The sequence below is a fragment of the Miniopterus schreibersii genome, assembly GCF_964146895.1.
Source record: "Miniopterus schreibersii genome assembly, chromosome: 10".
NCBI lineage: Eukaryota > Metazoa > Chordata > Mammalia > Chiroptera > Miniopteridae > Miniopterus > Miniopterus schreibersii.
The window spans coordinates 20,562,647-20,587,870 of record NC_138110.1 but is presented as its reverse complement, the minus strand read 5'-3'; the positions used below and the strand labels follow the sequence as shown (position 1 = coordinate 20,587,870).

Genomic DNA, 25,224 nt, shown 5'->3' with positions numbered 1-25,224 from the left:
TCCTTTGACAGTCATATGGTTTCTGTTTTACGAGATGAGGAAAGTTCTGCAGATGTGGTGATGATGGCTGCACGACAGACAGTGTGAGTGCACTTAATGCCACTGAACTGTACACTTAAAAATGGTGAAGATGGTAACCTTTGTTATGTGTATTTTACCACAATTAAAAATTTTAAAAATACAAGAAATGACAGGAAAGGATTAGCTGAGTTTAAGGCAGTATTTATTCAATTTCCTTGCTGTCGTATTATCTAAGGCATAAGTGGTGACTATTTGGCAAGGATGCAGTTCCTTTTAAGGCCTTGCATAGTTGGATTTTAGTTCGGAAATACATCACATTTGGTATAAATTTGAAAGAACATATTCTGGCATGGGCTCTTAATCACGAGAAATGCATCTTTGCCTCACCATCCCCTGGTGAAACTCAATCACTTTTAGTGGCAGGGCAGGGCCAGTTTTGCAGCTGCTCTCAAGGTCACTGGTTCACTGTGGCCTGGCCAAGGGAAGTAAGAGTGGGCCACGGCAGGCTCCATGCTCTCAGGCTGTTCTCTCAATGATGACTGCGATGCCTTGGCCACCTCCAATGCAAGCCGATCCAACAGCGTATTTTCCACCTCGACGCCTAAGGAAGAAAGCAGTGGCTGAAATCTACTCAGATAAAGAATAAACTGAATTGATTAGATAATTAAGTAAACAGAATTACTAATGGTCACATCTGTATTATTCATTCGTATTCAGTTCATCATCTCAATACTTTCCTAATCCACAATATTAGTTTATAGTCACAACAGGAGAAATAATTAGGAAAGCTGAATATTTTTATTTAAAAAAAACAGTAATGGTTGCAAGCTGGGGATGCAGGTCTCTCATCCACAGGATAGGGTTTGTTCAAGTTGTTAAGAATAAGGCCTACTTCAAGGGACCAAGTGAAATCTAGAAGTCTACGAGAGGGTGAAATTGATTACTATGCCCAGAAACACTGGTAATCCAGGACAAAAATAAATACAACACACCCAAATACAGGATAATAGTTGTGTACCCAACAGAGAAATCATCTGTCAGATTGCCTACGTCCATATAGGAGGAGATAAGATAGCGAGTGCAGCTTATGCTCATGAACTCCCAAAGTATGGTGTGCAGGTTGGTCTGACAAATTATGCTGTAGCACATCGTATGGGCCTGCTGCTGGCCCACAGGCTACTCATCAGGTTTGGCCTGGATAGAATGTATGAAGGCCACGTGGAGGTGACTAGAGGTGAATACAATGGAAAGCATTGATGGTCAATCTGGTGACTTCGTCTGCTAAAATCTGGGTGAAGGGCTTGCCAAAACTACTACTAGAAATAAAGTTTTTGGGGCCCTGAGGGGAGCCGTGGATGGAGGCTTGAGTATTCCTCACAGTGCCAAGCAATTCACTGGTTATGATTCAGAAAACAAGGAATTCATCACAGAAGTATATCAGAAGCACATCATGGGTGAGAATGTTGCAGATTATATGCATTATCTAATAGAAGAAGGAGATGCTTACAAGAGACAATTCTCTTTAAAAAAAATGTTTTTAATAGATTTTTAGAGATGAAGTGAGGGAGAGGGAGAAAGAGACAGAAAGAGGGTGATTGATGTGAGAAACATTCATCGGTTGCCTCCCGTATGTGCGCTGACCAGGGATTGAACCTGCAACCTTTTTGGTGCATGAAACAATGTTCCAACCAACTCAGCTACTGGGCCAGGGCAGAAACAATTCTCTTAATACATAAAGAACAATGTAACTCCAGACATGATGGAGGAGATGCCCAAGAAAGCTCATGCTGCAATATGAGAGAATCCAGTCTATGAGGATAAGAAAGACGTTAAAAAGAGGTGGAATGTTCCAAAATGTCTCTTGCCCAGAAGATCAGGTAGCTCAGAAGAAGGCAAGTGTCCTCAGTGCTCAGGAACAGGCTGCTGAGAGCTAGTAAACCAAACCACAATTTTCTGTGAAGGTTTTTCAGATAAAGACAGTAATCAACTTATTGGCCAAGCGGGGGTGGGGGGTGGGGGGTGGGGTTGTGAAGGTAGTAACACAGAAGGAGGCTGAAGCATACCTACAAGCTTAGGTACGTACGCTGTAAGAAAGGAGCGGGGGTAGGAAGTAACTGAGATAACTGGGAAGTTGAAAAAGGGGGAGTAAACAGCCCCTTTGATTTATATGGTTTTCCATTTTTATGGCACCTTAGAGTAAGTGTAACTAGTGAAGTTTGTCCAGGTGAAAGGCAAATAATTAAGAAACATTTCATCTCCCTTTCATAAAAATTAGACTCCTTTAAAGTACCATTTGTTTTCACTCCTCAGTCTTGAGACAATGACCTTGAGAAAACAATCAGGAATTATTTTTGTGCATTTCAACTCAATGACTCACTAAGTGAAATAAGAGTCCTATTTACCTTTTTTTTAATTAAAAAAAAAATATATATATATTTATTGATTTCAGAGAGAGGAAAGGAGAGGGAGAGAGAGAGATAGAAACATCAATGATGAGACAGTCATTGATCAAGCCCACAACCCGGGCATGTGCCCTGACCGGGAATCGAACCCCGATCGCCTGGATCCTAGGTCGACGCTCAACCGCTGAGCTACGCCCGGCCGGGCAAAGTCCTATTTACATTAACCTAATGGAGCCAGCATGACTTTTTGGCCTGACATACTTGGTTTTGTTTGCAATTTTTCTACTAACAGAGAAAAATGGTCCAAAATACACAGTACCAGTAGAACCTCTTCTATGAAAACAGAAAACTATCAAACAGAAGGCTCCTCTTGGAACTCTGCAAGCAGTGAAGGAAAAACTTGGCTCAGGTTCTAATCGTCAATTTGCTGAGGTTTCTTTAAAAGACAGCATCCAGGTAGGAACCCCCTCAGCATTTTCTTTGTTTTCTTAAATAATTTTATCTTATTCCTGTAACTGGCACTAGACTGAAAGTGCTATGAGAACCAGGGCCTCATTATTTGTTCACTGCTGTGCACCAGCACAGGGATGGGGCCATATGCATGCTGGCCCCTCAGTGAACACTGCAAAAACGAGGAACAGTGCAGCGTGCATGCCAAGAGCAGAGCCGCTAACAAGTCAATGGAGTCATCTCTAAAGTCAGCTGAAAATGGGTACCCAAGTAATTCGTTCCTCATGAGAGGCAGTGCAAGGGGGATTGGAGGAAGAATGAAATATTGGCTTGTTCTGGAGAAACCTAAATCCATGCATGTCTATAAAAAAGGCAAAACTGAAATACAATTTTTAGCAAATACCTTAATTCATGAACCAGGTGTGCGATAATTCTTGATCCAGATCCTCCCAATGGGTGACCCAAAGCAATGGCTCCTCCATTCACATTGGTTTTACTTGGGTCAAGACCCAAACTCTTCTCAACAGCCAAGTACTGGGGAGCAAAAGCTTCATTCACCTTCAAAACAATGGAAACACTGATAAAAATCCTTATTCACAAGCTGATTTTTAACTGAGAATTGTTCAGTCCCATTGATAACTAATTTTGCTGTTTGTTTTTCTATTTAAATTACCTTGCAAGGTTATTTTATCTTTAGTTGTTCTTTGTAAAAATATCAGCTTCGAAAATGGTACTTTAAGTCACATGCATCCCTTAGAGAAAAGAAGACCTCAGTACTTTTATACATGACCACTAGAGGCAGTGTGATACTGTAGAGCCCACAGGTTCTGGACCTAGATGGATGGTCCAAATCTTAGCTATATGCATGTTCTTCGAGTTCTCTTGGCAATCAAGTTTCCTCAATAGTAAAATGTGACTGTAGTATCATCCTAAGGATATTGTCAAGATTAAGTTACATCATGGGTATTAAATGTCTAGTATATTACATGATACATGGCAAGTACTAAAAAAATGCTTGCTATTATTGTTATTACGCCCTGGTACTATTACCCATACTTCCAAGAAGAGACTGATAGAAACAATAAAGAACAAACCTTCAGAGCTAGAGCCAGATACATAAGAGGGGTGGTTACTATGTTAAAATGTGACAGAATGTAAAAGTATCATATTGTTGTGTCACAATTAATGAGGCTGGCTATGAGAATGACCTTCCTTCAAGTTTATAGCACTCTATTTTCATAGGATCTCAGGGAATTTTATAGATAAGAAAAGTGATTTTAAGAAAGGTAACTTTTATAGAGTTGGGACCAAAATTGAATCTTGTGTTCTTTCCTACTCTATTTTGTGCTCTCCCAAGATGGTGCTCTATTTGTCCTTAGATTCAACATTATTTTTCCATTTTATACAGTCATGCTCAAGGGGGTACTAAGAGGCTTAGAATATGCTGTGAAACTAGGCTTTTGAGCCTTGGAAGAACTACTACATGATCATCAAATGTTCTAAAGACAATCATAACAGGGCTATGTCCTTGAGTACCTGTACCTCTATAAATGAGTATGAATAGCTTTGCATAGCTGATATATTTCAATAGAGTTTTAAGTATGAAATCTAAAGCCAGAAATTTAGTGGTGCCTATTTGCTAATACAAATGTGGTAATTTTCACAGAGTGAAAAGGCCCCATTCGCTATCAATTTAAATACAGATAGCTTCTTTGTTATATTAATTATTTACCAGTGTTAAGCAGCATATGCTTAATTATATATATATGTATATATTTTAACTATATCTTTATTGATTTCAGAGAGAGGAAAGGAGAGGGAGAGAGCAAGCTAGAAACATTAGTGATGAGAGTCATTGATAGGCTGCAGCCCGCAACCCGGGCATGTGCCCTGACCGGGAATCGAACCCTGATCGCCTGGATCCCAGGTCGACGCTTAACCACTGAGCCACGCCCAGCCAGGCTTAATTATATTTTTTTAAGATTAATTTTTTAAAAATTCTCACCTGAGGACATGTTTAGAGAGAGGAAGGGAGAGGGAGAGAGAGAGAAACATCGATGTGAGAGGGAAACATCGATCTGTTGCCTTCCGCACATGCTCTGACCAGGGGATTGAACCCGCAGCCCAGGTATGTGCCCTGACTGGGAATCGAACCTGCAACCTTTCAGTGCATAGGATGATGCTCAACCAAGCTACTCTGGCCAGGCAGCATATGCTTAATTATTTAAAATTTCCAAATACTCCCAAAATGGAGAATGTACATAATCCAGCTTTAAGTATTTTCTTCTTTTAATTGTGCTAAGTACTTAAGATGCCTTTGTTCTAAACCAACATTTAAAAAAAAATCACTCTATCAATAAATTTAAGGTTCCAAATTATTAAAGTTTTCCTAAAAAGTATGATAGGTGCATCCCAAACCAAGCCACAACTAAAAGCCAAGGTAAATTTTGGGGGGTGGGAAGGATGTCTTAACTTGGTGGGAGGATAAGAAACTTCTAGATTTGGCATCAGGTATTGTTTTTCTATTAGGTCAATTCTTTACTTGTATTTTTTCACTTTAATCCATAAAGTAGGGTTAAAGTTACTTATTTCTCCTCTACTTTATATAAAAATCATCTCAATTCAGCCCGGTCAGTGTGGCACCCTGGTTGAGTATCGACCTATGAACCAAGAGTTCGCTGGTTTGATCCCCCGTCAGGGAACATGCCCAGGTTTCAGGCTCAGTCCCCACTAAGGAGTGTGTGGGAGGCAGCCGACAGATGATGTTTCTATCTCCCTCTCCCTTCCTCTCTCTCTAAAAAAAAAAAATCAATAAAAACTTTTTTTTTTAAACCTCTCAATTCAACAAGCACATTAATAGTCTAAAGTCTAATAGAGTCTTATAAGGTCCTAATATTTTTCCAGGAATTTATATTTTAGTAGGAGAAATCAGGCTGTTTTAATTATTCAAATATAAATAAAACATTTTAACCAGGTCAGGAAAAGTACCAACATAAATTGTGTAATGAAAGTAACACTTATTTAGATGTGCATCATATGAAAAGGCTAACAGTACTAAAATAAAAAGAGCTATAAAATACCAAACTGAAGTCATTCATGCTATAGAAGCTGGTGGTTTATTCATGCTGTGAAAAAGTAGAACACTTACCTCTACCAAATCCATGTCCTTAAGACTCAGTCCTGTTTTCTTCAGTGCCCCATTGATAGCAGGGACAGGACCTATATTAGAACAAGAATCAATTTCATCTTATACTTATTTATGCATCAGATTTTCCATCTTTACTAAACAGGTCAATAATGTGACAGCTGGTAGTAGCTACAAATCTTTCCACCTTGAAAGCACACTATTAAATGATGTAACAATAAAGAAACAAAAAATGAGACCTATATTCATTGCAGTGTTATTTACAATGCCCAAGATTTGGAAGCAGTTGATGAGTAGATAAAAAAGCTGTGGTTCATTTACACAATGGAATACTACTCAGGTGTAAAAAAGAAGGAAATCTTACCTTTTGTGACAGCATCGATGGACCTGGAGAGCATTATGCTAAGTGAAATATACTAGGTGAAGAAGGACAAGTACCACATGATTTCACTCATATGTGGAATCCGATGAAGAAAATAAACTATCAAGCAAAATAGAGACAGACCCATAGACAGAGAGCAGGCTGAGAGCGGCTAGGGGTCGGGGGATTGGGGAGCTGGGTGAGGAGGGGTGGAGGGGTTGAGAAAAAGAGAAAAAGAGAGGAAGAAAGATGGATACAGACAAGTGTGAGGACTGCCGGGGGGCTGCTGGAGAAGGGCATAGGGAGGGTAAATGACGACGGGAGGGGATGGACTTGGGGTGGTGAACACACAATACAGTGCACTGATGATGTGTTGTGGAAACAGGCTCCTGAAACCTGCATGATTTTATTAACTAGTGTCACCCCAATAAATAAAAAGGGGAGGGAAATGAGCCAAAGGTGAAGAGCTGTTTATGCAGTCAAATTGTAGATGAGAGACTTGCATGAAAAGTTCTACCATAAATGGCTTTAAGAGTTCTAACAGCCAAAGGAGTCATATGTGGGGTTTTGCAGTCATTTATAGATCATACTTAATACCAACTGGCAAGGCAGCCTGAGTGCTCTCTTAGGATACAAATCACATGCATTCTCAGTATAGAAGTGATCATGCCTGCACTCTGAATTTTCAGGCCCATTTGGGCCATACAGAAGAAGTAGCAGCAGCTTCCCCATACAGGCATAGCAAGAGAGGAAGCCGAGGCACTTATAACTCCAAGAAGCATGTAGACATAACTCCAACAGTAGGCAGAGAATTTAAATAAAAAATAACCCCCACTGAAGAAATATAAATCCACATAATAAAGCTTTAGCTCCCAGATTTGTGATGATCAATGACAGTTTAATATTCCTCATAATTTTTTTTCTAAAAATATATCTGTATTGATTTCAGAGAAGACAGGAGAGGGAGAGAGAGAGAAACATCAATGATGAGAGAGTCATTGATCAGTTGCCTAGCCCGCAACCCAGGCATGTGCCCAGCCCGGGAATTGAACCCTGATCGCCTGGATCCTAGGCCGACGCTCAACCGCTGAGCCACGCCTGGCTGGGCCTTCATAATCTTAAAGTGATTTCCCCCCTGACAAAAGGCAAAAAATCTGGCTATGGATGAATATCTACTTCTCTATCTGTTCCAAAAGAACAAAAATTGTCACAAATGTCTAAAAAAGAAAATTATGTGGTATGTCCTGTTGAATTCAAGTAGTCAAATATTCTATAACAAGCTTCACAGATATTGCCAAGGTAAAATAGGAAATCAGTCTTTATGAGAAAAGCATAATGCAATCTAAATACAATGTAATTTATTTTGTCACCTACTTAAAATGTTTAGACAACAGTCTGCTGATTGGCAGGGCCATGCTTTTTAACATAAAGCACCAGTTCTGTGCTGGCTACTGATTTAATACAGAATCTAAATCCAGCTCTGGCTGATGTGGCTCAGTTGGTTGAGTGATGTCCCATGCATGGAGAGGTCACTGGCCTGGGTTTTGGGCTTGACCCCAGTGGGGGGCGTGCAGGAGGCAGCTGATCAATGTATCTCTCTCATCCATGTTTCTCTTTCTCCCTCTCCCTTTCTCTCTCTCAAATCAATTTAAAAGCACATATTTAAAAAAATCTAAATCCACATTCTCTTTGTATCTCTAAGGCATGAAAATGGGACGGATAATCAGTAGCAGAGCATCAGCTATTCAGCACGGTCAGGGGATGAAGTATCCTACAGGGGTGAAAGATATAGAGAACTAAAAGCTGAGGAGTAAAACCATTGCACATACTTCCCTGCCTTCATAACCATAGTAAGCATGCCTCAGTGTGTTCATGTGAACTCAGAATTGTTACAGGCAATTGTAACAATATGCTAAGCCACAACCTGATTTTTAAAGGACTGTTCCCATACCACTCTGCTGTTTACTGGGACTCAGGAAGGTAGAGCATTCTTGTTGGGAAAAGGAGACTTTATTTCTAGTCCTGGCTCCAACCACTAATAGCCGTGTGACCTTGGGCACCTTTTTGGGCTATAAGCTTCTCATCAGAAGTGCTCTGAATTGATTTTTAACCTTTTTAAGCATTCAAATTCTTTCTACAAATAAAATCCAAATAGATAAAGCTAGAGCTGCTCCAGCTGAAGAGGCTCAAAGTTCTACCAACCAACCCCCACCACTACCACCCTGGGAGAGTTCCAGGGAGCCCACCTTCCATAACTGTGTCCTTCATCAGAGCCATTACTGTTCTCTTCAGGTCCTGCTTTCCCCCTTTGTCTGGGTCTGCAGCTACCCTGCAGGGCTAAGGATTGCTGTATGCTGAGTAACTGTGTAACTGAGGAATAACTGTTCTTAGAAATTAGATTGATGAATCCATCCCCACCAGATACTCAATTCTCTCTTCTCCCTGCTTGTGTATCCAGTGTTCTCCATGTACGTACCTTGTTTAATCCCATACTACAACTGAGAGACGAACTGTATAGATGAAGGGGACATCTGACACTGTGGGGCATTTGGCATATATAGCTCTGGTCAAGCCCAGAGGGAAAAAAATAATCCACAATGCATTCACTGTACTAAGGGGGAAATATCCAGGCCCTGGAATAGAAGGAAGGCAAACTACATTTTCTTTGCTTACTCACTATGTTAATGTATCAGAACATATTAAATGAGGTTAAACTGAAAAAGAACTATAAAATAACTACTTACCCACATCAGATAAATTTGATCCTCAAAACCATCTAGGTACACTGAAAAAACCCATATTCCTATGCTCCACCCTAGAGCTACTAAAACAAAATCATGTGGGGTGAGGGTTACAGGTGAATTTTGATGATCATTTGGGCTTGGGACCCACTGCTCTAGATACTGAAGTGATAAATGCCATACCAATATACAGATATTTAATTTTTTAAGCTACCTTCCATCTCTACGACAAAAGCTATGTTATTGCTGAATGCTAATAAACTTTCAGACTATTAGGGAAAAAGTTGACTTTTAACAGATGTTTACATAGTCTGCAGTTTTTGGTGACATAGTTTATAACAGAGTGAAAGATGACAAGGTATGGATATGCTAGCTTTCTTTCTTAGAAATTCGGTACAGGACATGGCAGCAAATGTGTTGGGTTTTAACTTAGTCCCAAATCAGCATAAGTGGTGTTATCTGAGTCAGACCTGGAGGTTTACACACTGAAGGATCTTTGAGAAGGCGGGTCAGCAACAAGTCATCCCCCTTCTATCTTGGGACCTACGTTTTAGTTAGTCAAAAATGGTCTAACTAAGCTCACAGAAAAAATCTTTGGACCTATCAAGAATCTGAACCTATATCCTAGGGCAGGCTTTTCCTTGGGGTATGAGAGTATAAATGGAACAGATCAGAACCTTTGGACACCAATTTTATTTTTGTGAGGTACCTAGTTAGTTCTGAGAACGATGACAGGAACTAAAATTCAGCAACAGATGTGAGGGTAACCTGGCTGCGACCTTTGCCACCCCACTGATCACCAGGGCTGATTAGGCTGATCTGGCTGGCTAGCCAGGGGTCCCCTTCCTACCCCACCACCACTCCATGTGCATCCCTCCCAAAGCTGCATGCTCGGCCGAAGATGACAACCTTCCCTGATAGAGGAAAGGACTATTCTTTGGTCAAGGTATAGGAGTAGCTGCGCTTCCCTGCTAAAACCTTCAAACAAGCACTCAAGGCCCATTTGTAGGAGAATGTACAGGATTCAAGCTTCTAAGACTCCAGCCACATCCAAATGAGGGGCTGCATATGGCAGTTTGCCTTTCTTAAAAAAATGAAAATAAAAATAAATTTTTTAAATTAAAAAATAAAATTCAGCATCATCTGCGGTTCCCAGGAGTGCAGTCAGGGAAAAGCTTTTTGTTCTACTTCTAATTTATATTTTTCCAGCTAACACTATATAAATCCAGCTAAGATTTGTAAGGAGTTACAAATCTTCTCCTGCCAGTACTTTGCCAGTTGAGATACATGGTTTATAATTCTTCATTTTCCTATTAAGCCTCAGCTGAGACAGGTGAGTATTACTCTGACTTCCTGAGGCAACACAGTGAAAGAGCACTTGACTTAGACCTGGATTCACATCTTGGCTCTGTGATACACTGGTTTGGAACTGTTAAGACAACTTCACTAAGCCTCAGCTTTTTCATTCACAAAGAAATTTCACTTACTAGAGCTAGGAAGATTAAATGAATTACATTGATGACCATGCATAAAACACCTGACAGGATGTTAATCTGCTCATACAGCCATTATTTTACCCATGATGTCTCCCATCTCCCATTTCTTTTTATCTTGTCAGTACCTTGTAATTCTTCTTTATTATTTTCTGTCTGTTAATTTTAAAGATCTCAAATGGATAATAAGACATGATTACTGCCCACAAGGAGTTTACACGGTCTTGGTTTTCTTACTGAGACTGACACAATTTTTCATAAAGATTGGTTGTTTAAAAGACCGATTACCAATCTTTTCTCCACAAGTGACCTTGATTTGGCCACTGTTTCTGGAATCACAAAGCCAAAGAAGACTTATTTCCAGAAATATATAACTGAACTAGTTTATATAACTACAAACTTACCAATACCCATGATAGAGGGATCACATCCAGACACAAAGTAGCCCACGACCCTTGCCAGTGGTGTGAAGTTATGTTTTTTAACAGCATCTTCACTGGCTATGATAACAGCTCCAGCACCATCGGATACACCCTTGGAAACAAAATCAGAAGATTAACTAGAGGGTAAAGAATACAGTTAATCAGTTTGAACTAATGGAGTAGTACTTTAGGATATGTAGGAAGCAGTGCCATAATTTGTACTAAAGGTACTCTGTGGATTAAAGAGATAGTTTTAAGCACAGAATACCACCTCACTAAGGGAAAATAGGAAAGAATGCCAAGGAAAAGCTTATATCCAGATGTGGGTAGATATAAGGAGAAATCTGATGAATTATATACATGAGAAAGGGAAAAAAGTATGAAAACAGAAATAATAAACCAGGTAGATTTCTTTCTAACATTCTGAAAAACTACGAAATGGAAAGTATTATATAAGGGCCCCTACCTAAAATATTTTAAACTACGAAAACCCAGATTAATATAATGTGAATTCTATTAGTTTAAGCTAAATAACTAAAGACTAGCATGAAAAGTATCTAAAAGGTACTGCATGATGATTCTGCATCGAACACATCAGGAAGCGTTCAGGATAATCTGTGATGCTACCTACCGATGCATTTCCTGCAGTAACAGTTCCTTCTTTCTTGAATACCGGAGGGAGTTTATTTAACTGTTCCAGGGTTGTCTGGGGCCGAGCATGCTCATCTACCTGCATTGTCTGTTTTCCTTTCTTTGTCTTCACCTCAATTGGCACCATCTCACTATTAAAGTAGCCAGCATCGTTAGCTAAAATAGTTGAAGGAATATCATAAGAATGGGGGAAAAAGAAGAGAAACCAGAAAAGAAACTAAATCAAACATATCCTTCAACTTGATTTCTGGTCTACCCTTTCCTCACAGCCTACTTTAATATGAGCCTTTATTATTTATATACCTTACCTTGTCTATTGGAGAACTTAATATACTGTCATGCTTCTATGCAGATAAATTCTGCATCTTTTTAAAATTATAATTTAGATTTTCTCTTTTTCTAACTACAATTTTTTTACAAGGTACTGTTAGAATCTTAGCAGTATTTGTCTGTTAACTACATGGGTAATGACACTAAATGGATTTAATGCCCTTTTAAAAACTTCTCTGGGAGAGAGAAGAGAAGTAATTAAAAAGTTACCAAGTTTGCCCTGCTCAATAGTTAGAGCGTCAGCCCGCATGCCAAAGGGCCTCGGGTTCAATTCCCGGTCAAGGGCACATAACTGGGCTTTGGTTTTGCTTCCCACCCCTGGTCGGGGCGAGTGCTGGAGGCTACCAGTTGATGTGGCTCTCTCACACATGTTTTTTCCTCTCTCTTCCCCCCGTACCTCCACTCTCTCTGAAAAAGCAATGGGGAAAAAAGTATCCTCAGGTGAGGATTAACCAACCAACCAACCAACCAAACAAAAAAAGCCATCAAGTTGTACAACAATAATGTATCATAGCCGGGCGGGCGTGGCTCAGTGGTTGAGTATTGACCTATGAACCAGGAGGTCATGGTTTGAATCCAAGTCAGGGCACATACTCAGCTACAGGCTCAATCCCTAGGAGGGGGTGTGCAGGAGGCGGCTGATCAATGATTCTCTCTGTCATCATTGATGTTTCTATCTCTCTCTCCCTCTCTCTTCCTCTCTCCAAAATCAATAAAAAATATTTAAAAAGTGGATTAAAAAATAATGTAGCATACACTTAAAAGTTTAAAGGGCAGATCTCATGTTAGGTGTTCTTAGCACAATAAGAAAAAAAGTTACCAAGTTGCCTATGTCACCAAGTAATCTATGCTTGCAATTTACTGACAAGCAACCTGAAGAAATTATATGAGTGATTACTGACACAGTTCTACATAAAACAGCTTACCTACTTCCATCTCCACTCACTAGAGTGGACTACAGTAATCCAAAGCTTTAAAACTAGGATATGTCAGAAATAATGACACCTTAATTTTAATAATGTTTTACAGCAGGCTAAACACTTATCTTAGTTGGTTTTCACAACTGTATTAGGGAAATAGGAAACACAAATATTTTTTATTATTAGAGATACATATTTATCTCTTTTACAGATGCTCAGTGAATAAATAGATAACATGTATGTGGCAAAATTAGAAATAGAACTAATAATTCTTGACCTTTAGACCAATACCCTTCCATTTTAAATGTGTAACTAAAAAACTCAGAAGATGAGTTGGATAGCCTCAGGTCCATCCCACTTATCCCTCTGAAATGTGAAAATGGACTTTATCTTCACTATTCTAAGTAAATATTTAATACCCCAAACAAGAGTTTCCATTTGTTTATAAGAGTTTAATTTTAAAAATCTTTTTCAGAAGACTAGTAGATTTCTTCAACTCATTATACTGATAAAAGAACTTCTGTCACTTGTTCTGAACTAGTTGAGGAGCAGTGTGCAGTGTTACACAGGACCCCAGAGCTAGGGACTTGGACTTGTGCTCAGTCTCTGAGTCAGGTGCAATGATTCCCAGTTAGGAATGGGAGGGGGTCCCATAAAAGGATACCCAATGGGCCTTTTCCATACATATCATCCCCTCCTTGTGAGTATAATATGCTTTACAGAGGACATCCTCTCTGTCCCAGTAGCCCCAGTATATCAGCTCTCAGAGTGTTCTACTGGCAACAATACCAGTATGGGTAGGGCCAATTCACGATACCACTTTTTAAGCAGTATTAACTTATTTCCAAAGAGAAGTTCCCAGTTAATTTTGCAATCATTAATCAAATATCTAATCATCTAAAAACAAAGGAATGATAAAAAATGTGACTTTCAAAAGATATAATTTTAAACTAATATTATTAAATGATCATTATCTGAAATGATAAAAATCTTTTCTATATATTTCTTTTTTAAACTGAGGTATAATTAACATAATAGTTTCAGGTATACAGCATAATTCGATATTTGTATATATAGCAAAATGATCACCACAATAAGTCTAGTTAACATCTGTCACCAGGAGGAAGTTACAAATTGTTTTTCTTGTGATGAGAACTTTTAAGATCCTTCTTATCAGCTGTCAAATATGCAATACAGAATTATTATTTATAGCCGTCATGTGGTACATTATGTACCCAGGACTCATTTACTTTATAACTGGAAGTGTGTACTTCTGACTTCTTCATCCATTTCACCTACCCCCCTCCACCCCACTATAGTTTTTTTTCTATGAATATTTATAATATCCAGTTTCACTGACCAGCTTTCCACCTTTGCTGTGACTGCAGGGCGTATTTGTCACAGTCTTCTCTGCTTATTTGATGTTTTGAAGCAAGATTCTCTGCAGTAATTCCCATGGGGAGCTGGACATGCTGATCTGTTAGTCCTGCCCACAGAGTATCTTCTAGCTATTAAAAGACATTAATAATAAAGTGGTTTGTTAAAGCAGATCTTTTGAAAGTAATATGCTATAATTTCTTTAAATTTAAATAATTAACAGTTCCAATAAATAAAAGTAAAATTAGATTTTCTGATAGCATTACTATTACTACTATTCATATTCATTTTTGGGACATTTAATAAAAACATCCAGTGACATAATAAAATGATACGTTCTCCTCTCTCTCTAAATGTGGCGCTCGGAAGAGTCAACAGTGCTAAATGTTCAGGGTGAGAGTACAGGAAGTTATTCCACAATCAAAACCCCTCAAGGTTACATTTTGTAAGAAACCTGACACTGAGTCCTTATGTGATGTTCCCCTGCAGCCGCCTTTGTGAGCCACAGTTAGGAGCTCTGTAGGAAACAATATTCTGTGCTCCTTTTTCATCCTGTGCCTTCAAGTGATAGGTATAGCTGATGCTATCAGTTACTATGAAGTTGAACAGAACCTGGGAAAGGCCTCTTGAGCAACAGAAGTTGTTCCTTATTATCCAATGTGTTAGTCTGGTAAGTGTGCCCCACCTGTTTCCTCTACATTGCCTCACCTTTTGAGTCTGACCTATGTCTCCAAAGGTTTTCTCAAATATATTTGGTGTCTAAAACTATCTCATCTTTTCTAAGTCTTATTCTTTTCAACTTTCAAAACAGCCAGGTGAGAAATGGGATGAACAGTGTAAATCAATCATTACAACTGAAAAGTGCTAAGAGTATAAAATGTCATTAGCCCTTTCATATGGGAGGGACAGCACGCTGCCTATCACTCTTCACCAGGGCTATCATTCCAGTGTTGTAGCTTTCAAAGGTGAGGATCAGTGTTGTCTGACTGATATGGGACAATATACTCTCTATTTAGAGAGATGTTTTCTGTGATGAAGAAGAAATCTATTCAATGGAGTTTGCTCCAGAAATAAAACTTCCATAAATCATGAGAAAGATTTAATTACTTGGGTTACTAATTGTCCAGTAGACATTAACTCAACCTTCACCTATCTTTTTCATCTGCTTTTCTCTTCCATTTCCCCAAATGTTAATTCCACTACCAGAGGTGTGCCAAGATGCTACGATAAAATCTAATTTTATGTGGATTAAAATGTCAAAACTAACAACCAAAAAAGGTTTTAAAATAGTTTACAAAATTCAAATGATTCATATCTTGCCAATCTCCTATTAACAAAATTGTTTTCAAAATTAGTTTTCTCTCCCCCAAAATGGTGTTATTAAAATTATTAGTATACTAGCTTGAGAAATAATTTAAAAAATTTTAACCTTGAGATCTGCTCCAAACTTGGTTCCAAAACGCACGTTTCTGGCACAGTAGGGAGCCTGGCTCATGCTTTCAGTTCCTCCACACAAGACAACTTCAGCATCTTTTACAGCAATTTCCTATTTAAAAACATTAACAACAACAACAAAACCCTTTTATCCTGACGGAAGTGCATATTAAAAAGTATGTGTTAAGCAGTAAACTAATATTAAGTCTAATTAGTAACTAGCCTAGCTTACGGTGTTTCTAAACGAAATACTTTTAAAGTAACTTAAAAGCAAATGCTAACGTATCCATTCCCAAAATACAAGGAGGGGGAAAAACCAAGTTTTCAATCATTTGTGAACAAGTAACACGTGGTAATTCTTAATTCAATACAAATCTTAAAAATTAGCAGAGCTATTGTCTGGCTTAAATGTACAGATTGCCAGCAGATAATAAAGAACAAACCCTTTATTTTTAAATTTTTTTAAATTCTTTTTTTTAAATTAAATTTACTGGGGTGACTGGTTAATATGATCACATATAGGTTTCAGGTGTGGGTAAGAACAAACTCTTTAAAATGGCAAAAGTAAAATTTATCCTATTTATGGATGAATCTGAAGGAGACCACAGATTCACAAGAGCCAAGTTAACCTAGGGGACTCATAAAAAGGACCCATTTCATTCTTTCAACTCTTCCACTATTTACATTCCTCAGAAAAGAAGCAAATCACAAGCCTCCAAAAGCCCAGTGTTTGAAATGACTGCTAGGAAAATCAGGATCACTAATATATGTTGTTATAGAAATAATTTATTCATTACAAAATATGTTTTTTATTTTCTTTTGTAATAAAATGAAGACTAAATAGGATTTCACTGCATGCCTTTTCCTGGTGCTCAGGGGAACAAATCTATTTGCTCAATTATCCCTTAAAAAGATCATAGTAGTTTGTACTTCTACCAACAGTATCACGTAGTTCCTCTTTATAAAATATATGCCTTATCACCCTCTCAATTCTCTGACTCTCTTCGTAGTCTTATAGTCTTTATTTAGTGGTTCGTTCTTTTTTTTTTAAATCCTCAGCTGAGGATATTTTTTCCATTGCTTTTCAGAGAGAGTGGAAGGGAGAGGGAGAGAGAGAGAAACATGGATGTGAGACACATCAATTGGTTGCCTCCTGCACAAGCCCCCACGGGGGCTGGGGATCGAGCCTGCAACCAAGGTACGTGCCCTTGGCTGGAACTGAATCTGAGACCCTTCAGTTCGAGAGCGAGCGCTCTAACCACTGAGCCAGACTGGCTAGGGTTTTATTCAGTGTTTCAAACTGTCCCACAGACGTGGGTTTAAATTCCGCCTCTAAAACTCAGTAACCCTAATGCCTTTAATATTCAGTTTCCTTGCCTATAAAATGGGAATAAAAATAGTTCTTGCATCATAGTATGGTTGTGAAGATTAAGTGGGATACTGAATGTATATCTAGACAGTGTCTAGCACATAGGAAGCCCTTAATAAAAATGATAGTCATGATTAGCTTTAAAAATTGTGATTAATATACATACCATAAAATTCACCACTTTAACCAATTTTAAGTGTACAGTTCATTAAGTACATTACATCACTGTGTAACTACCATCCATCTCCAGAAGTATTCTTATCTTCCGAAGTTGAAACAGTAACTCCCCATGCTCTCCTCTCTCCAGCCCTGGGAACCACCATTCTGCTTTCTGTCTCTATGAATTTGACTGCCCTAACTAACTCTTTTAAGTGCAATCATACAGTGTTTGTCCTTTTGTGACTGGTTTATTCCATTTAACATTATATCTTCAAAGTTGATTATTAGCTTTTAAGAAATGATTTTCTTCCTGTGAATATTTTTCCAAATATCAAATACTGACCTCTTTTAATAAGCATTATAAATAAAAGCCTAGTGTTATATAAAAGTGGGGTATTTTCTCTAATAGTTTTTAACATATTTCAGAGAATTAAATATTGCTCATACCTGACATCCACTCACAATGGACTGGAAACCAGAGCCACAGAGCCTATTAAGAGTGAGAGCTGGAGTCTCCTTTGGGACACCCACACGCAAACCAACATGCCTTGCTAAGTACGCAGCATCTGAAGAACTCTGGAACAGAGGAAAAAGAAAAGGCACTTCCTCTATGAATCTAGGAATTAAGGACAAAATATATGGAAATGTTGGCAATCTATCAAAAATTATAAACTACCTGGCTCTAAGGTAGGAGACAATGCATGCAGGTACAGCATATTTCATATAATATGTGTTTATGATTTAAATAAAAACTAAGCACAAGAGTAACAATGCTAGCAATTCAGATATGCAAACAGAAGCCATAAAGGGCTTCCTTTAAGTAAAAAAATGGAAAGTTTTTGACTTAATAAGGAAAGAAAAAAACCCCGTATACTGAAGTTGGTAGGACCTATAGTAAGAACAAATCTTCTATCCATGAAACTGCGTAATTTATAAATTAAACTTTATCATAGGTATGCATATATAGGAAAAATACATAGTATAAGTTTCCTGGCAACCCAAGTCCCTGGCATCCCGAGTCCAAAACTCCCTTCTTGGTACAAGCAGTCACAGAAGCAGGAACTTGGTAACCTACGTGGACGTAGGAACACAGAAACTTGGCAACCTACAAACCACAAACGAGCAGTGAGAGCACCTGTACCTGACTCCATGACTGACAGAAAGAACACGGATAGGACAAGATTGATTCCTTACCCAAATCCCCACTCCCCCTGCCACGACTAAGCCCTATAAAAAAGTCTCTACCTTCTTGGGGGTGGTGACTGTCCACTGAGGCTCACCCCACCTGCACCCAGGTGGTTTTCAATAAATGTTTTTAATTCTCAACAAGCAGTTTCAGGCATCCACTGAGGGTCTTGGAATGTATCCCCAGGGAATAACAGGGGGCCACTGTACTTTTTTATTTTTATTGAATTTATTGGGGTAACATTGGTTAATAAAGTTATATAGGTTTCAGGTGTGCAATTCTATAATATATCATCTGTATATTGTATTGTGTGTTCACCACCCCAAGTCCTGTCTCCTATCACCACTTATCCCCCTTTATCCCTGCTACCTCTCCCTGCCCCCTTTTCCCTCTGGTAATGAACATACTGTTGTCTATGAGGGTTTTTTTTTCTTAATCTCTTTACCTTTTTCACTCAGCCCCCCTTCCCCCTCCCCTCTGACAGCTGTCAGTCTGTTCTCTGTATCAATGAGTCTGTTTCTATTTTGTTAGTTTATTTTGCTTATTAGATTCCACATATAAGTGAAACTGAGGCTGAGATCTGCAGATCTAGGGAGGGGAGAGATGAACAACTGGTCAGGACAGTTAAGAGGTGCTTCCCAACTTAAAAATGCACCCTGGGGCATTTTGTTAAAATGTGGGTTCTCAACCAATAGGTCTAGGACTACATGAAATTCTGCATTTCTAAACATTTCCCTAGTGAAGCAAAGTGCTGGTCCAAGCACTACTCTTTGAGTAAGAAGGAAAAAGAAATCACTTAAAAAAAAATAACAGCAGCATTTACTGTAGAGGGAGCTAAAACAAATTTGATAAAATGTGAAGAACTGGCCCATCCAGGTAAAAAGGCTTTACTTGTGTGCACTGTCCTATTTTTTTTTTTTTTTTTAATCCTCACCAGTGGATATGTTTTTACTGACTTCAGAGACAGAGGAAGGGAGCAGGAGAGAGAGAAACACCAATCAGTTGCCTCCCTAATGCACCCAAACTGGGGACTGAACCCACAACCTGGGTATATGCCCTGACCAGGAATCGAACCTGTGAATCTTTGGTGCATGTGACAATGCTCCACCCAACTGAGCCACATGGGCCAGGCTGTCCTACTTTTTTTAACTTTTTTGCTTGGGTATGCTACATTCCTTAGGTGGGTAGAGAGAGAGAACCAATTAACTTCAAATAAGTCAAGGAAATTAATATATTTAGAAGCAATAAATAGTCAATTATATCGTAATACAATTGGAAAAAACAAACCCGAAAAACTAAGAAGCAATAAAATGTATCCCAAATTAGGTAGATATATAGTTTCCAGAATATATGTTCTGTTGAATTATGCATGTCATTGCTTCTGGAGTCAGAGGATTACTCAAATTATAAATACCTTTAACTATTAACTGATTCACCATTATGTCATGTTAAAGGAACTACTTTTAGAAATTGACAAAATAAAGCCACAGGAATGAATACCATCCTCTGCCCGACTAACCTGCATGACATTGCCTACAATAACACTGTCAATAGTCTCAGGTGGTACTTTGCCTGCAGACAAGGCAGCCCTGGCAGCAAATTCAGTCAAGTCTGTAGCTGTGAAGTCTTTCAGAAGACCTCCATAAGCTCCAAAGGGTGTTCGCTTAGCAGCAACGATGAACACACCTGTTGCAGTAAGGAGAGATTTGTAAGCAATCATAGATTAGTCATTGTCCTTTAACATGCTTTAAATACTGTAATCCCACTGTGAAACATTATTGTAAAGTACAACTTTCAATTAGATAACTGAAAATCTTTGCATACACTAAGTCTCCCCAAAACTATCTGAGCATTCATTTCCACGTCTTGTCAAGAAACCATGGGCCTGCCCTGGCCAGGTGGCTCAGATGGTGGGAGCATTGTCCCAGGCACTAAAAGTCTTCGGGCTTGATTCCCAGTCAAGGCACACACCTTGATTAGGGGTTTGATTCCCAGTTGGGGCCAGTAGAGGAGGCAACCGATTGGTGTTTTCTCTCTCTCTAAAAAATAAAAATCAATAAAAACATATCCTCAGGTGAGGATATAAAAAAAGAAACCATTAAACTTTTAATAATGGATTTGTGCCCAAATATTGACCTATAACTGAGACCATTCAAACATTATACCACTATTGGTATCTAAATATAGTGCCCCATTTATGCTAGTGATCTCTTTCCATGGAACAAACTAAACCTAAACTAAAAGGAAAAAAAAATCTCAGCTGCTTCTTTCATTCCAGTTGAGAAATTTAGTCTAAAAGAGGAACAACATATATAACTATAATTTAGAAGAGATACAGCTCTTTATAGATATAATGTTCAGATATTTATAAAAGGCCATAAATATTAGTTTGGTGCATTATGGAGACAGTAAAAAGACCAGTGATTACCAGACGGTGGAAGGTGGGAAGGAAGGATGAACAGGTGGAGCACAAGGGAATTTTAGGGCAGTGAAACTACTCTTTATGATACCGTAATGGTAGATACATGTCATTACATACATTTGTCAAAACCCAAAGAATTGTATAACACAAAAAGTGAGCCTTAATGTAAACTATGGACTTCAGTTAATAATATCAGTATTGGCTCATCAATTGGCTCATCAATATACCCCACTAATTGTTAGGTGAAATGATTCTGGTACTTAAAGTGACTGAGGTGAACCTGTATCACCTGAAGGGTGGGCCTATTAAGTTGTTTACTGCTTTGAAGTATAGAGCTCTTACTAAGCCCATGCCATGTGGCTACAAGCCACCTGTGTTAGCCCATGGCTTTGGCTCAAACCACCTGTGTAAATCCCTGCCACTGGGCTATATATAACAAGCCCCATTCCTCTCTTGAGTGTGAAGATCTACCATTTCGCTGCTAAGACGCGGCTTCTGTCGGTAAGTTCCCTTAAACTCGGTGTAATTTTGGAGTTGTAAACCTCTTTCAGAGGTCTCTTGGCCTTGGAAAATTTTCCCAAAACTAATGCAAGATGTTAATAATAGGGGATACCAGGGTAGAATGAGGGGGTATATGACCACTGACTTACCCGAAACAACAAAGGGTAATTCCACGTTGCTCCCTGTACTTCATAATCTAAGAGGGCATTTTTGTGTGGGGAAGTACTATTAATGGTGAAAGGAGATATTTACAAGTGTGGGAAAATAAAAACAAAGCAATAACTTTCCCTTTAGTTACATCACTTCTGCTTACTTGTGTTTTCAGACTGCAAAGGTTATCTTGAGTAAGGCTAACACTGAAATACAATTATTCTGAATGGGAAAATGGTATTAAATACATTTTTAAAATCTTGGATGTGGCGGTATAAAGACTAAACAATTTAAAGGATTTTTTTCTTGTAACTTCATAAACTGGATATTGTGTCAATAATTATTTGATCTGATGCCAATTTTATGTGGCTGTTAAAAGGTCTAAAATGTAACAATCTTTAACACCAAACTAAAATCTTGTTTATTTTAAAAGGACCTGAAAACTCAGAAATTCAGATTTCCAAAAACTGAAAGATAGTATAAAGACATTAATCTAGAGTTCAGTGAATCAGAAACGCCAAGGAAGGGCCCGACAAGGTGGCTAATGTGACTGGAGAGAAAAAACACTAAAAGAGAAACAGGAATTCTGCCTGTTTTTTAAAAATTTACCTTTATTATTGAAAATATTACAGATGTCCCCTTTTTCCTCCATTAACCCCTTTTACCTACCACCCACTCCCCGCCCCAGGCCTTCACCACACTGTGTCCATGGGTTATGTACACTTGCATATAAATTCTTTGGTTAATCTCTCCCCACCCACCCCTATCTTCCCTCTGAGATTTGTTCTATGTGCTTTTTACATCACATTGTTAGGTACACACTGACTCATCATTAAAGCAACTACAGACAGCAACAAAGACAATTGAAGGAAAACTGCTACTTCATTTCAGTTTCAGGATTAAAGTAATTTGGCAGCCCCACCTAGCTGCCTTGGAGGACTACACAAACATTCCTGACAAAGCTAATGAGCAGTAAGAGAACTCAGGTTTGTTGGGTGCAACTCTCCTACCAAACACTGGGATGGGTGTTAGTAAAAAAACACACCTCGGGGATTTGGTTCTTGTTGACAGAAATCTGATATATTAATGACAATCTTTACCAAAGTCCATGCTCACATTCAGATGTGATCTTTTCCCTACAATAATCAGTCACGTGTTCTCTCTCATCCACTAACCCAGCAAGCACCTGGTATGCTACTTGAGAGAAGTGCGTCTCTCATGTATTCTAACCAGCCAATAAGAATTGCTATTTGAAGCTTAAAGCCTGGGTTGTAGTCATAGCCACTAATTACCTGTGTCATATAAACAAGCTATTTTACCTTTCTGGACATCAGTGTCCTCATCCGTAAAACAGGGAAATGGGTAAAAATATGCTCACTAGCTCTAATACCACGGTACTCTATACCACAAATTCATATACTATATACTTCCTTAATACAAGTGCTGATGTACATTCCCTTAACTGGGTTCATAGTTTTCATCAAATTTTCAGAGGGGTCTGTATTATAAGAAAAGGGTAAGAAACCACTGATAAAATGTTAAATAGAGAAATCATAAAAATATTTTGTTTATAAATGATGCTCATTACAATGCAGCTTTTATATGTGGAAGGCAATTGAAAACGTTCACGTAGGTGAATGACAGGATCTGATTTCCACTCTGCCCAGATTTTGTCAGGGTTGTAAAACTATGTTTTATAGACAAAAGAATTTAAGACCACTTAAGAATCTATTGCAAAGGTCCAAGCCACAACAAATGATGGTTTTTGGACCCTAGCTGGGGGAAGAGAGAGAGGGATGACTTGAGATAGATTTGGAGATGGAACTGATTTTTTTCTTTAAAACACCTTGCCTTAAAAAAATGTGCTGTTTTTTTAAATGTAGTAAATTCAGAGTTGAAAAGAGCACTGACCATTTAAATCCAACTGTAGGAAATAGGACACACTACATTTTGTCTTGGAATATCTATTTTTCCCTTGAACTACTCACATGCCATTTCTGTTCTTCTGAGCTCCAGATCCCCGCGTCCAGCTGCCTACCTGACGTTTCCACTTGAGTGCCTAAGTCTTTTCCAAATCTACTCTTTCTCCAGCTTTTCTCACTTTTAAGTTCTACCAGTATGAACACAATTCTTCAAACCAGACACCTAAAGTCACTCTTGACATTTCCTTCTCGTTGACCTGCCGTCTATCACCAAGTTCTACCAAATCCATCTCCCAATCTAAAGTCATCCCTCCCTCTTTTCCCCCAGCTCCTTTGCTCCCAACTCGGGCCCAAACCACCATTAGCTGTGGCTTGGATCTCTGCAATAGATCCTTAAATGGTCTTCAGTTCTTCTGTCTATAAAACAGAGGCAGTTTATAACCCTGACGAAACCTGGGCAGAGTGGAAATCGGGTCCTGTCATTCTCCTGCTTGAACGTTTTCCATCGCCTGCCTCTGGCTCTACAATAAGCCCCCCAGGCCCCCAGGCTCCGCGGAGCCCCGGGGCTCTGCCCACCAGCGCGGTCCCGCCTCGAGACCTTGGTATGAAGCGTTCTACCTGAATGTTCTTTAAAGGACTCGTAAAATAAGGATAAACTTTCATATCCTTAAAACTAACATTCCATTGGTTGTGGCCATTTGTTATGAAAGGGAGTTTACAGAATTCTTTTAAAGCTGATGACCCTAGAACGTATGTACTTAGTGACTGCGCTTTCTCGGAGTCGCTCAATGGAATGAAAGGAAAAAGGGACGAAGGTTTCCAACCGAACGCCACCAAGCGTCTGGGAGGAGCAGGTCCCTCGGGCAGACATTCCCCGGCGACTCTAAGATCTCCCCGCAAGCCCGCCCCCGCCGGCCCGAGCCCCGGGCGGCCTGGCCCGAGCGGCACCCTGCGTCCCAGGAGGCCCGGGCGTAGGGCGCAGCTCGCTTCCCAGCAGCGAGTTCCACCTACGCGGGGCACTCGTGCACGAGAAGGCGAACGACCTCCAAGGTCAGAAGCGAGCAAACCGTGGCCTCAACTCTCAAAGGCAAACTGCGTTTCAGTCTCGGCGGCCAGTGCCTCACAAGGGGTTCCTCCTTACCCCAAACAATCCTTTTGGGATGGGTGGTGGCTTTTTTTTTTTTTTTTTTTAAGTCCCCTTTATTGCTGATGAGACTAAGCTGTAAACCAAGGCCCCTCGACGTGAAATCTGGCCTGAGGAGGGCAAGACCGCGGGGAGAGGCGGGGTGGCTCACCTCGGAGAAGGGCCATGGCGGCGGCTTGGGACCGGCGGCGCAGCTTCCCCTTCAGCTATTCAGGGAGAGGCTGTCAACTCCCACCCTTAAGAGCAGGGGGCGGAGCCCGCGAGGCCACGCCCTGCACCTTCACCTACTTCTGGGCGCGCAGCCCCGGGCTGGCTCTGGGCTGGCGGAGCTCATGTCCTCGTCCAGACGCCGCTCTCTTCGCCCCATCCCGCGGGGACCGGGGACAAACCCGCTCCTCCCCAGCCCCGGGGGATGGGCCTTGGAGAAAGGAGCGTCCCTGGCGAGTGGGAGTTTCCCCCTCACATCACTGTTCTTAAAGACTTTACGTGTTTCCAAATCTAGAGAATGCCTTTACCCTATCCATCCTATCCCTGGAAGTCTCCCCGCCCCTCTCCCCAACAGGTAATGAACGTTTCCCTTCTTTCCGCCGGTGAACTTCCTTAACCCTTGGACTAGCCGCCCGG

The 25,224-nt window shown here is 39.7% G+C and overlaps 1 protein-coding gene and 1 pseudogene across 2 annotated transcripts; one reads left to right on the top strand and one right to left on the bottom strand.

The window, feature by feature from the left end:
* Positions 1 to 206: 206 nt before the first annotated feature.
* On the bottom strand, positions 207 to 25,207 carry ACAA2 (acetyl-CoA acyltransferase 2). The gene is made up of 10 exons (XM_081149485.1): positions 24,752 to 25,207; positions 19,981 to 20,147; positions 17,723 to 17,851; positions 15,743 to 15,859; positions 14,297 to 14,444; positions 11,667 to 11,842; positions 11,018 to 11,147; positions 6,022 to 6,092; positions 3,277 to 3,431; positions 207 to 622 (listed from the first exon to the last, which is right to left on the bottom strand). The coding sequence occupies exons 1-10, from the start codon at positions 24,765 to 24,767 to the stop codon at positions 538 to 540; spliced, it is 1,194 nt and encodes a 397-aa protein (XP_081005611.1). The 5' UTR covers positions 24,768 to 25,207; the 3' UTR covers positions 207 to 537.
* On the top strand, positions 839 to 1,573 carry LOC308562777 (large ribosomal subunit protein uL18 pseudogene; annotated as a pseudogene). Its single transcript has one exon. The product of its transcript is annotated as a large ribosomal subunit protein uL18 pseudogene (transcript).
* Positions 25,208 to 25,224: the final 17 nt, after the last annotated feature.